This window comes from Bos indicus, chromosome 7 (genome assembly GCF_029378745.1).
Source record: "Bos indicus isolate NIAB-ARS_2022 breed Sahiwal x Tharparkar chromosome 7, NIAB-ARS_B.indTharparkar_mat_pri_1.0, whole genome shotgun sequence".
In the NCBI taxonomy this organism is placed as follows: domain Eukaryota; kingdom Metazoa; phylum Chordata; class Mammalia; order Artiodactyla; family Bovidae; genus Bos; species Bos indicus.
Genome location: NC_091766.1, coordinates 68,621,471 through 68,635,367, shown reverse-complemented (window position 1 = coordinate 68,635,367; position 13,897 = coordinate 68,621,471). Strand labels below are relative to the sequence as shown.

Genomic DNA, 13,897 nt, shown 5'->3' with positions numbered 1-13,897 from the left:
ATTCACTTTTCAACTAAGATATGGAAACAACCTTAATGTCCATCAACAGATAAATGGGCAAAGAAGTTGCAGTACATATATACAATGGAATACTACTCAGCCATAAAAATGAACTAATGCCACTTGCAGCAATGGGGATGGATTTAGAGATTATCACACTAAGTAAGTCAGAAAGAGGAAGACAAATATCATATGATATCACTTATATGTGGAATCTAAAGTATGATGCAAATGAACTTATCTATGAAGCAGAAAAGATTCACAGATAAAGACAACAGACTTACAGTTGCCAAGGGAGTGGGATGGGGGAGGGATGAGTTAGGAATTGGGGTTAGCAGATGCAAACTATTATATATAGAATGGATAAACAACAAGATCCTACTGTATAGCACAGGGAACTATATTCAATGTCCTGTGATAAACCATAATGGAAAATGAATCACTTTGCTGTACAGCAGAAATTAACACAACACTGTAAATCAGCTATACTTCAATTTAAAAAGAAAGAAGGAAAAAGGAAAGCCAAATTTGAGGCACCTTTGTGGGGAAGGAGAGAGCTGTGCTTGGGAGGCAACATGCTGAAGAAGGGCTGGCAGTGTTCTATTTTTTGCTCTGGGCAGCAGCTACAAGGATGTTCACTTTCTTATTACTCATTAAGCTATATATTTATGCTTTGTGCACTTTTATGAGTGTGTGTTATATTTCACAATGAAAACTGTTTCTAAAACTATAAAGTAAATAAATACAAATAAAAACCAGCCTCCCTGAAATGATTACATGGGTGAGAAAATTCTCCATATCCTGGAAACCACTGTATAAGTGGGACTCTGTTTCTGACAGATAGCACTCTTTGTTAAGTTCCTGTCAAAGAATAACCATCCCCATAGGATGACTGCCCTTAACAAGCACACTGCCCACTTACAGGATTTAATCCCCAGCACATTATTCAGCAGATGCAGGAAGATGATCATTGCAGGGAGATTTGTAACAACAACAAAACTGGAAGTCATCCAAATATTTATAGAAGCTGAATGGTTTTCATTAATTATGCATCTTAACATTTTGATCAGGAAGAATATCCAGCCTACCCACGCTTATATCTTATCAGGGTCAGCCTATTCTTGATGGAGAAGATGGTTTGTTGTTGGTGATGGTGTTGGGGAGGGCTAGTGAGCCTGTCCTGAGGGGGTGGCTGCTTGGCGGCTGAATAAAGGGGTGTGTGATGGCAACAGGTCACAAAGGACTGTGCAGGATAAATGTGGTGATGCCAAGAGACTTAGGCAGAGCCCTGCAGGGAGATGGGCAGTTGCCTTCGCTCCCTCTCTCTCTCAGCGACTCAATTTGTGGCTGGTGGTGCTGTCGTCAAAGAAGAGAACCATGAGCAGTGAGTGTTTGTTACCTTATTACACGGCCAACAGCTACCGTTCAATGGATGTGTTCAATACCTCCATGGGGGACCTGCAACGACAACTGTACAAGGGAGGAGAGTATGACATTTTCAAGTACGCACCCATGTTTGAAAGCGACTTTATCCAGATCAGCAAGAAAGGAGAGGTGATTGACGTCCACAACCGAGTTCGAATGGTGACTGTGGGCATTGCATCCACCAGCCCCATCCTCCCACTACCTGATGTCATGCTCCTGGCCCGACCAACTAAAGTCTGTGAAGAGCATGTCAGACACACCCGGACCACCAAGGGGAGAGGTCGCAAGCCCGCAAAGACCTTAGAGCTCACCAGGTTGCTTCCCTTGAAGTTTGTCAAGATCTCCATCCACGACCGTGAAAAACAACAGTTGCGCCTGAAGCTTGCCACTGGCCGTACTTTTTATTTGCAGCTGTGCCCCTCTTCTGATGCACGAGAAGACCTCTTTTGCTATTGGGAAAAGCTTGTCTATCTTCTGAGACCACCGGTAGAGAGTTGCAGCAGTACCCCGACGCTCCAAACTGGAGATGCAAGAATTCTGGAGGGTGACAAAAGCCTATTGGTAAGTACCTACAGAGACTCAAGAACACGGAGCAGAGTGCTTTGGGAGAGCAGTGCAAAGCTGGTCCTTCAAAGGGATTTGATTCTCTCTGAGACTCACCTGGGAAATGCCTTCCCATGTCAAAAGGTCTCAGAACCAAATGAGCCATCACTGTGGGACTGACATACTGGAGAGGTTCCAAGCACTTCTCTACATTGTCCCACAAGGCCGAGTTTCAGAGAGCCCTTAAGTATTGTATCAGCCGCACTGGTCTCATCCCAGGGTTGTAACCCCTTCTACAGCAATCCTGATTGTCTAATCTTTTCTTGAACACTTACCCAAGGCCAGGTAATCTCATCAGTGGTAGAATATTATTCACAATTAGGAAGTTCTTCATTGTCTCCCCATGACTCTCATATGCTTATTAAAATCAGTCCAACTCAATTGTGCATCTACTCAGGCACAATTCATTCTAATAGTCTCCAAAACATAGAATGTATGTGTCCCTTGACCAAGCAACCTCACTTCTAGGAATCTGTCCTGCAGAGGTAGAAGCACAAGGGTATAAAATTAAATGACCGTGGAGAACTGTATTAATATCAATGCTTTCCCTGGCCCTGGGATTGTTCAAGCAAACGGAGTGGCTGTTTGACAGGGATGCTGTAGATGGAATCTTTCATCCAGTGGGAGCTTAGACTGGATGATTTCAAAGGTTATTCTAAAGAGAAACCCTTGAACTGGTCAGCTTCAGGATGGGAGAGGAGTGGACAGCTCTGATCTCATTTTCTGTGATCTCTATCTTACCTGTTTCTCCTCCCTTGGCACAGACCACAGAGCTCCATAGAGAAAGGGATCATGACGCTGTGGGGCTTCACAAGCTTGGTGATGTGTCGGGAGCCTCGTCTTGTGCTTATGTTGGTGGAGAGGGAGACTATCATGTCCCCCATGGCTCAACTACATCCTTGAAAAGTACTGAAGGAGGAGCAGCAGGGACAACCTCGGGCCTGGCCGTAGCAGGGACAACAACAAGCTCTGGAGGAGGCGTGGCAGTTGCAGGGGTGGGAGCGGGCTCTGTAGGAGGGGCTGTGAGCTTGGCCGCAACTAGGAGCACCAGCACCAGCCAGGTGAGCACCACCCTGGCAGGAGCTGCCGCCAAGGGTTCAAGAGAAAGCGGATCCGGCAAGGCCATTGTAGGTGCTGCCAGCATATCCTCAGAGGGCACGAACCTGGTTTTGGCAGGTGCTGCCAGCACATCCTCTACAGGGGTGGACAGTGCAGACAGCAGCATGAGCGTGGTGTTTGCAGGAGCAGTGAAGACTGGCAAGGCTGCTGCTGCAAGTGCTGAAGGCCAGGTCGGAGCCCCCCTGGTCTCTACCTTGCAGAGTGAAGGCTACATGTCTGAACGAGATGGAAGCCAGAAGGTCTCCCACCCCAGGGATGAAACTCGGAAGGAAAAAAAGGAAAGAAGGGAAAAGAAGGACAAGTCTTCATCTAGGAAAAGTTCCCGTCACCGCAGGACAGGGGAAGGTCATCACAGGACAGGAGGGGAAAAGACCCGGAAGTCATCCTCCCACCGGTCTGTATCAGGCCATGGAAACAAGAGAGATGACAAAAAAGAAAAAGGGCAGAGTGGCACCAGGGGCAAAGGACACAGCCCTCACAAGAGTGGCAGCCATAGCTCATCTGGCAAGGAGGGGAGGACAGCTCGCAAGCCGGGGAAGAGCAGGTCCAGCACCAGTTCAGGGACTTTAAATAAGAGATCCAGTAAGATCAGCACTTTCTTCAGAAGCTTCAGAGTCATTCCTGGTTCAAAACCAATGGTCAGACATGACAGAGAGGTAGACTTTGTGGCTAAGACGGTAGAGAAACGCAACATAGAGGCCAAGGTGGAGAAAGCCCCGGTTGGTGAGGACGTGGAGATCCATGGAACTGTGACATCAGAGACGATGGAGACCATCATCATTGAAACAAAATCCGTTTAAATAAGAGCCAGGGCAGGAAGCTTCCATGGAGACCCAACTTCAGGAAAGGATCCCTAGAGAGTCAATTCCAGCTTTCTTTAATAAAGGAAACCATACAACTCCAAAAGAAAAGCTCTGTTCTGTTTGAATCTCTAGGTCCTCTTGCCTGGTAGTGACTTCACAGTGGTTTCTGTGATGTGAACTTTGCTGAGACCCGTCTCCAGTCAAGCAGAACCCCAGCTCCCACCCATGTCCAGCAGAGCCAGCATTAGTACCCTGCCTTGCCTCAACCCCTTTCTGCCTTTGGTTTCCCCAAGACTATGGCTGTAAGTCACAGAGTACAGGTTGGGAAGAACCACCACCACCACATCCCCATGCCCTTCCTCTTCTCCCCGAAGACTCCTGAATAAGGTCATTCAGTCCAGTCCATAGAATAAGACAGGACTCATGTCTCCTCTGGGGGTAATCAGGTGAGAAAAGAAAGGGTGCTTCAGCACTTGTGGGCAATCAGAATAGTGAAGTTTATCATCTTGATCAGGAACTGGCAGCCTGAGGGTCAAATCTTGCCAACTATCTGGTTTTATAAGTAAAGTTTTATTGGAATGTAGCTACATCCATTCATTTATATATTGTCTAAGGCTGCTTCCCCTGGAGGAGGAAATGGCAACCCACTCCAGTATTCTTGCCTGGAGAATTCCATGGACAGAGGAACCTGGTGGGCTGTACAGTCCATGGGGTCGCAAAGAGTCAGACACGACTGAGCGACTAATGCAACACAAGGCTGCTTCCATATTAAAAAGACAGATCTGAGTAGCTGTGTCAGAAACCACGTGACCAGCAAAGTCTAAGATGTTTGTTCTCTGGCATTTGGCAGAAAAGTTTGCCCACCTGGATGTAATCTTAAAATTCTTCTTCCTCCTGGGTATACACTCTGGAGAAACTCTCATAAACACTTTCCAGGAGACAACTAGGAAAATGTTTACAGTAAAACAATCTGTAATAGCAAAATCCTGGAAACTGTCTACATATCATCAAACAGGAGAACTGATCAAATGTGGTGTATGCCTACAGTACATATTATACAGCAGTGAAGATGAATAGCAGTTGGAGAGGTTAGCATGGGTGAGTCTCTTGTAACGTTGAATAACAAAGTGTCATAAAAATACATGCAATATAGCTCCATTTGTAGAAAAGATCAAACAATAAGTGTGGGAACACACGTTCACTAAATGTGTAAAGGAAAAACAAGGACATGATAAACAACAAATTCACAACAGTGGATTTCTATAAGGTGAAAAGAACAGAGGGATGGCCTGGGAGGTACATATGAAAGCTTCAACAGAGTGGGGATTGTTCTATTATACAAAGAAGGGGTGTCCATGGGGATGTATTATTGTGTATTTTTTATTTTTATTTAAAAAATAATTCCATTCATTATTTCTAGCTGTGCTGGGTTTTTGTTGTTGCACAGGCTTTTCTCTAGTTGCTGTGGGCAGGGGCTACTCTCTAGTTGCGGGCTTCTCATTGCAGTGGCTTCTCTAGTTGAGGAGCATGGGCTCTAGGGTACCGACTTCAGCAGACTTCAGCAGTTGCGGTACGAGGGCTCAGTAGTTGTGGCTCTAAGGTTCTAAAGCACGGGCTCAGTAGTTGTGGTGCACAGACTTAGCTACTCCGTGGCATGTGGGATCTTCCCAAATCAGGGATCAAACCCATGTCTCCTGCATTGGCAGGTGAATTCTTCACCATTGAGACACCAGGGAACCCCTGTGTATATTCTATTTTAGTATCTCTGATATCAGGATGGTTTTTATATTGCTGTCAGCCAGGTGGCAGTAACTACCTTAAAAATATTTTAACCAATGTATTTCACGTATGTTTCCCTTTTAATATATGTGCAAGAGATAACAAAATATCTAAGTCTGGAAAATAATCTTTCAATAAGTATAAAATTTAAAAAATCTAAGTGACATACTCACTATCCAGGAACATAGGAAAGGTTTGATATTTTGGTAAGGAATAATAGAATAGTTCAAAATGGTCTATACTTATGAACTATGTAAGTGATGTATGCATGTGGAAAATGATTCTAAAAATAGAAAACCATATATTAGAAGTGAGACTATGCAATTTTCAAATGTCCATTATAAAAATGAATCATTGCAATTTTAAGAAGTTGTAAATAAATTTCACGTGTCTATGAAAATCATTAAATTGTTAACAACAGATGATAAAGCGGCCTTTGAGAAAAATGATTCTGAGAACCATGTGTGTTTGTATGAGCCTGGGAGTCATCTGCAACCTTGCAGTTCTCTGCTCATTCTCCTCTGTGACAACAGTCTACTAGGACGGAAGCTGGGTTTCCAGTAAAACTTAGGGACTTTCTCTGCAAAGCACATGTATGTGATAGAGGTGGAGGAGGTGAGAAACAAGATAGGGAGGAGTGGTGGCTTGGGAGGATGAGGGGAAGCCCTTCTCAGTTGCTCTGGTGGGCGGCTGGAAAATCCCACCTTGGGATTTCCGATAAATAAGATCAATCAATTCTGGGGATCAATGTGTCCTTGGAATTAACTCTTGAAACAGTGGGTCTTGGGAGGAAGAAACCAAGAGGCATGTTCTCTAAGACCTGAGAGGGATTTGGGGGAGGCCTTCTGGAAATGTGAGGGGCAATGTGCCAGAGGAGAGGAACTCTTTCCAAAGCCTTTCTCAGAGTCCCAAATTTTCACCATGCCAGAGGCCAAATCAGCCTAGTCAAAATTCAGTCTCATGATTCTGTATACCCTGGCTTTACCTTTGGTCCTTTGTATCCTGTTTTATGCATTCTCACTCTCTCACTCCAAAGGGCTTCTCTAATGTCAACCTAGTTTGTCCATTATGCAGGACATTAATTGAGCAGATGCAGAATGTACACAAATACCATCTAAGAAAGTGCAGGTGAGGACTTGCCACCACAACATGCCCTGCCTGGCACTTTCTCTGCATTTCCTTTTCTATTTTGACAGTTCATCAAGAGATGCATGTTCAGATACATACATATTTCAATGCAACAGGCATCTTCCTCTGGAGGGAGCTATCAATTGGGGCATCAAGTCAATAAACCCTATCAGATAAAGGCCAATATTTTTGACAGCAATATTCATCTCCATGGTAACAATTTGGCTGCTGCTGGTGCAATTAGGCAATGGATGATTGGTTACTGACTAACTGGCTTCCCAAACTTCAAGTCTAGCAACACACGTACATACTAGAGTGTTTTGCCTACAGCAAAGTAAGTACAATCATTCACAGGATTGTCGTGATCAAGTGGAGTCTTTCAGACAGAAGAAAGATGTGTGATAGTGGGAAGAAACAAGGTGCCTCAAAATATTGAAAGCAGTGTCATGGCTGGCAGAGCGAGTGTGATGAGATGCTGGGGAACACAGCAGGGGCCAGGCCGTACAAAGCTTTGTGGTCCATTTAAAGGATTTTGATTTCTGGCCTTAGAGTGATGGAAAGCCATGGAATGTTTTAAATAAGGGAGTAGCTTGATCAAGTGTGCACTTTGTGAAGGGCACTGTGGTTTCTGTGCAAAGAAATATTTGGTGAGGAAATCATTAATATGTGACTTTATGTCACTTTCTATATTGGCCACAGAATCTATAAAATGAGACTGGAGGGTATGTTTTGAAAGATGGTTTTCCATTTGAAATATCCACATGAGGTGGGCATTCCTTCAGTGAAGGACCCATGGCCCCACCTGGTGGGGGTGCGGCCCGCAGAAAGCCTTCAGCTGACAGTGAGTTTGGAAGTTGCCTAGGTTCCTCATCCAAGGTGCATAGGAAGAACTGAAGGAGGTAAAGGTCTGGGTGTCGTAGCCCAAGGTCACTCTGGTTCAGGAGCTTCTGGTGGGACCTGTATCACAGCTCAGTTTCTCCCTCTGTGCATTCCTGCTTCTTCCTGAGGTGCTGCTCCTAGGAATTCTCCTTATTGCTCAAAACTCTATCTCAAAATCTGCTCATTGGAGAACACAATCTGTGACACTATGTTAGTGTAATGTGCTGTGGCCACCTCCTCTAGAGTAGATAATGAGATGAAGGAAAGTAGACTCAGAAGAAAGATAATCAAGTCCTGGGCAAATCACAGAGACTGGAGTCTGCATGGGGTAAAGGAGGCCATAGTGATTTAAATACATAAAAGCTGCCTCTGTCCTTTGGAGGCCCAAGGTTCTAAGAGAAGTTTATTTTGGACCTGAGGCAGGAACCAAGTGGGTAAAGACTTTCTCAGATAACTGCAGAGGAGCAACATCTGGGCTTGCAATGGATTGGACCATATTATTTGCAGCTGCGAGGGCAGTAATTGACATTTAGGAGATGAAGAATAAAAAATGGATGAGTAAACAAATGAAATAATTAGAAAAGGAATTCATCATTAAGCTCTAAAAACCTGCCTGAGAGTGTATGGTCCCTGATGCCTTCAGGAAAATAATTCCATTCTTTGAATGACATAGTTTCATGAAAAGACCTCTACTGTTTAAATGGGTGGTATGTGGGGACTTCCCTAGCACTCCAGTGGTTAAGACTCTGTGCTTCAGGATATGGTTCAGGATGGGTACACCCATGGCTGATTCATGTCAATGTATGGCAAAATCACTACAATATTGTAAAGTAATTAGCCTCCAATTAAAATGAATACATTTATATAAAAAAAAGACTCTGTACTTCCACTCCAAGGGGTGCAGGTTTGATCCCTGGTCAGGAAACTAGGATCCCATGTGTTGCGAGGTAAGTCCAAATATTAATGAAAACAAATTCAGTTCAGTTCAGTTCAGCCGTTCAGTCGTGTCCAACTCTTTGCGACCCCATGAACCGAAACAAGCCAGGCCGCCCTGTCCATCACCAACTCCCGGAGTTCACCCAAACCCATGTCCATTGAGTCAGTGATGCCATCCAACCATCTCATCCTCTGTCGTCCCCTTCTCCTCCTGCCCTCAATCTTTCCCAGCATCAGAGTCTTTTCCAATGAGTCAGCTCTTTGCATCAGGTAGCCAAAGTACTGGAGTTTCAGCTTCAGCATCAGTCCTTCCATGAACACCCAGGACTGATCTCCTTTAGGATGGACTGTTTGGATCTCCTTGCAGTTCAAGGGACTCTCAAGAGTCTTCTCCAACACCACAGTTCAAAAGCATCAATTCTTTGGTGCTCAGCTTTCTTTATAGTCCAACTCTCACATCCATACATGACCACTAGAAAAACCATAGCCTTGACTAGACAGACCTTTGTTGGCATAATGTCTCTGCTTTTTAATATGCTGTCTAGGTTGAACATAACTTTCCTTCCAAGGAGTAAGTGTCTTTTAATTTCATGGTTGCAATCACCATCTGCAGTGATTTTGAAGCCCAGGAAAATAAAGTCTGCCACTGTTTGCACTGTTTCCCCATCTATTTGCCGTGAAGTGATGGGACCAGATGCCATGATCTTAGCTTTCTGAATGTTAAGCTTTAAGCCAACTTTTTCACTTTCCTCTTTCACTTTCATCAAGAGGCTCTTTAGTTCTTCTTCACTTCCTGCCATAAGGGTGGTGTCATCTGCATATCTGAGGTTACTGATACTTCTCCCGGCAATCTTGATTCCATCTTGTGCTTCCTCCCAGCATTTCTCATGATGTACTCTGCATATAAGTTAAATAAGTAAGGTGACAATATACAGCCTTGAGGTACTCCTTTTCTTATTTGGAACCAGTCTGTTGTTCCATGTCCAGTTCTAACTGTTGCTTCTTGACCTGCATACAGATTTCTCAGGAGGTAGGTAAGGCAGTCTGGTATTCCCATCTCTTTCAGAATTTTCCACAGTTTATTGTGATCCATACAGGCAAAGGCTTAAAAAAAAATGGTGGAATATAAACTGCTGATCCTGACTATTTAAAATTGGAGTGTTTTATCCATGATGGATTTTTTCCTTTAATAGTTTTTTAAAAAATACTGTTATTTATTTATCTTGCTTGCTGAGTTTTTCTCCTCTTCCTTAATTTTGCATCTGAGGCTTACGTTGGTTCCAGCCCTAATGTGATTCTGAAAGCTGGAAGCTCATATATACACAACTGTCATTTAGGAAACATGAAATTTTTCTCTCTTTTTTTTTTTTTTACTGTTGTTCAATACTCATCTTTCCACTTTTTTTTTTTTTTTTTGTCACATGGCAAAGTTTGTGGGGATCTTAGTTCCCTGACCAGGGATTGAACCTGGGCCACATCAGTGAAAGTCCAGAATCCTAATCACTGGGCAAGTAGGAACTCTTCAATGATACTCATCTTTCAACAAAAATATATTCAGCACTGGTTATATGTGAGGCAATACTAGAAGTTGTCAGAGCTAATGCACAGATAAGTTGGGGACTTAACTACAGCCACAGGAAAAAAAGCAGGTGCATAATGACAACTCAGGAGACACTACTTTGGGAAAGATACCCGTGTTCTCCTTACTTGTTACAAGTAATAAATCCTTCCTTCCCCCAACCCCCAACAAAGAAAAAAAAAATGCAACTTAAGGCAGAGAAGTGCTGTAGGTATAGAAAAGAGGCTGTGAGTGGGTATAGGGGTGATTTTTATTTTGGTGAACTCAGAGAAAACTTTTGAAGAAAATCATGTTTGAGTGGACTTTAAAAGGGTTGGATACAGGCCAGATCTTCTGGGGAGTGTTTAGAAAATAAATCAAATAACCAATAAAATGGATAGATTCTATGATGATTCCAAAACAGGTATGATAATGGTGTTTGTGCACACTAAGTCACTTTAGTTGTGTCTGACTCTTTGCAACCCTGTGGACTATCGCCTACCAGGCTCCTCTGTCCATGGGATTCTCCAGGCAAGAATACTGGAGTGGGTTGCCATGCCCTCCTCCAGGGGACCTTCCGACCCAGGGATGGAACCCTCATCTCTTATGTCTCCTGTGTTGGCAGGCTGGTCCTTTACCACTAGCATCACCTGGGAAGCCCATGCTCATGGCACAGGTGAAATTTCACATAGTAATGTAAATGTAGATTTTACATTGTAATGACAGTAATAGTGTCAACAAAAATTCAATTAACTGTCAAGTTAAGAAAATAAAGAAATTTTATTTGAGCCAAACTGAAGATTATAACCCAGGGAAGCATATTCTCAGAAAGCTCTGAGAACTATTTTGTTAGAAGTCAAAGGCATTGTCATATACGTTTTTGAGACAGAGGGTCATACATCAAAATCATATACTGATATTTTACATAAAATTCATCAAGGATACACGATCCAGGTAAACACATAAAGAGCGAACATCAAATCACCACGACCCCCTATGGAGCTGGGAAAGAATACTGTTCTTTTAAGAAGTTATATTGCTAGCATCAGAAGAAAAAAAGATGTTTACTATTGAGCAGGCACTCTGAGCAGGCATTCTGGTCTTTGAGGAGCTCTGGTTAATGTATAATGGGAATGCACACTACACATTAGGAAGACCCAAAGAAACACACAGAGAAAATGCTATGTTTAAGTTTTTGTCCTGCCTTAAAATATAAATTTTATTAATATTTCATCAGTAAGTACAACAAATAAAAGAGTGTACCTGCTTTTTTGTACAAGATTCTACATCTTTTTAAAGATCTTCAGCCTGCAAGTGACAACTGACATTGTTTCTCAGTGGGACGTCATACGTGGCACACTAATCTTTCTGTTACGAAATAAGTGTAAACTGGGGTTAGTTCCCCAACACCAGGGTTAATGCTGCCCTCTGCTGCTACAGAGAGGTGTAGCAGGCATAGCAAACTAGAGACCTCCTTCTGGCCCATCTGCTGCACACAGGTCTGGGTTGTTGAGACTATTATTAGTGATAAGGTTATTAGTACACATGAGACAACAGCAAGAATGCAAGAATGAAAACAGTGATTAGGAATTAAAACTACACAGCAGACTGCAGAGAAAAATGTATTAGCAATGATTCTCACTCAGAGTGCATTGTTTAAACAGTATAGACAAGCTGATAAAAATCTTTTGACAGGAATAAGCAGGGGCTGGAGATGAAGAATTTAACTTGCTAGCTTCCATTTTTTCTGTATGGGCTTATTAACAAGTATAAACACAATGTAATTAATTAATAAGAGTTCAGTGATTACTGTTTATGAACCTACCAATGACAAACATAGCAAGACCAACATAATCAATAGGGTACATTTTCTGGAATATTTGGACTTCCACATGCTAAAAAAAATCTTCTAGAAGAAAACATGGGGAAAAAAGCCTCTGTGACCTTGAATTAGGCAAAAATTTATTGAATAGGGCATAAAATGCATGACCCATAAAAGAAAACAATTGGTAACTAGTATATCATCAAAAGTAAAAGCCTCTGCTCTTTGAAAGGCACTGTAAAGAAAGTGAAAAGACTAGCTACAGGAGAAAATAAATAAAAATAACAAAATACATTTCTGACAAGGGTCTTTTATGCTATGTGTGTGTGTGTGTGTGTGCGCGCGCGCTCTTACAACTCTAGTAAAAAAATAAGTTAATTTAAAAATTTCAAATCTTAAAGATGATGCTGTGAAAGTGATGCACTCCATATGCCAGCAAATTTGGAAAACTCAGCAGTGGTCACAGGACTGGAAAAAGTTTTCATTCTTATCCCAAACAAAGGCAATGCCAAAAAATGTTCAAACTACTGCACGATGGCACTCATCTCACACGCTAGCAAAGTAATGCTCAAAATTCTCCAAGCCAGGCTTCAAAAGTATGTGAACTGTGAACTTCCAGATGTTCAAGCTATATTTAGAAAAGCCAGAGGAACCAGAAATCAAATTGCCAACATCTGTTGAATCATAGAAAAAGCAAAACGGTTCCAGAAAAAATCTGCTTTATTGACTATGCCAAAGTCTTTGACTATGCAGATCACAATAAATTGTGGAAAATTCTTCAAGAGATGGGCATACTAGACCACCTGACCTGCCTCTTGAGAAATCTGTATGCAGGTTCAGTTCAGTTCAGTCCCTCAGTTGTTTCTGACTCTTTGCAACCCTATGGGGGTTGCAAGGCCTCCCTGTCAATCACCAACTCCAGATTTACCCACACTCATGTCCATCGTATCGGTGATGCCATTCAACCATCTCATCCTCTGTTGTCCCTTTCTCCTCCTTTCCTCAATCTTTCCCAGCATCACGGTCTTTTCAAATGAGTCAGCCCTTCGCATCAGGTGGCCAAAGTATTGGAGTTTCAGCTTTTCAGCATCAGTCCTTTCATGAACATCCAGGACTGATCTCCTTTAGGATGGACTGGTTGGATCTCCTTGAAGTCCAAGGGACTCTCAAGAGTCTTGTCCAACACCACAGTTCAAAAGTATCAATTCTTTGGCACTCAGCTTTCTTTATAGTCCAACTCTCACATCCATACATGACCACTGGAAAAACCATAGCCTTGACTCGATAGACCTTTGTTGGCAAAGTAATGTCTCTGCTTTTGAATATGCTATCTAGGTTGAACATAACTTTCCTTCCAAAAAGTAAGTGTCTTTTAATTTCATGGCTGCAATCACCATCTGCAGTGATTTTGGAGCCCTAAAAAATAAAATCAGACACTGTTTGCACTGTTTCCCCATCTATTTGCCATGAAGTGATGGGACCAGATCTTAGTTTTCTGAATGTTAAGCTTTAAGCCAACTGTTTCACTCTCCTCTTTCATTTTCATCAAGAGGCTCTTTAGTTCTTCACTTCCTGCCATAAGGGTGGTGTCATCTGCATATCTGAGGTTACTGATATTTCTCCCGGCAATCTTGATTCCAGCTTGTGCTTCTTCCAACCCAGCATTTCTCATGACGTACTCTGCATATAAATTAAATAATCAGGGTGACAACATACAGCCTTGGTGTACTCCTTTTCCTATTTAGAACCAGTCTGTTGTTCCATGTCCAGTTCCAACTGTTGCTTCCTGACCTGCATACAGGTTTCTCAAGAGGCAGGTCAGGTGGTCTGGTATTCCCATCTCTT

The 13,897-nt window shown here is 42.7% G+C and overlaps 1 protein-coding gene across 1 annotated transcript; it reads left to right on the top strand.

The window, feature by feature from the left end:
• Positions 1 to 1,377: 1,377 nt before the first annotated feature.
• GARIN3 (golgi associated RAB2 interactor family member 3) lies at positions 1,378 to 3,947 on the top strand. The gene is made up of 2 exons (XM_019963678.2): positions 1,378 to 1,986; positions 2,793 to 3,947. Exons 1-2 carry the CDS (start codon positions 1,378 to 1,380, stop codon positions 3,945 to 3,947), a joined length of 1,764 nt encoding a protein of 587 aa, XP_019819237.2.
• Positions 3,948 to 13,897: the final 9,950 nt, after the last annotated feature.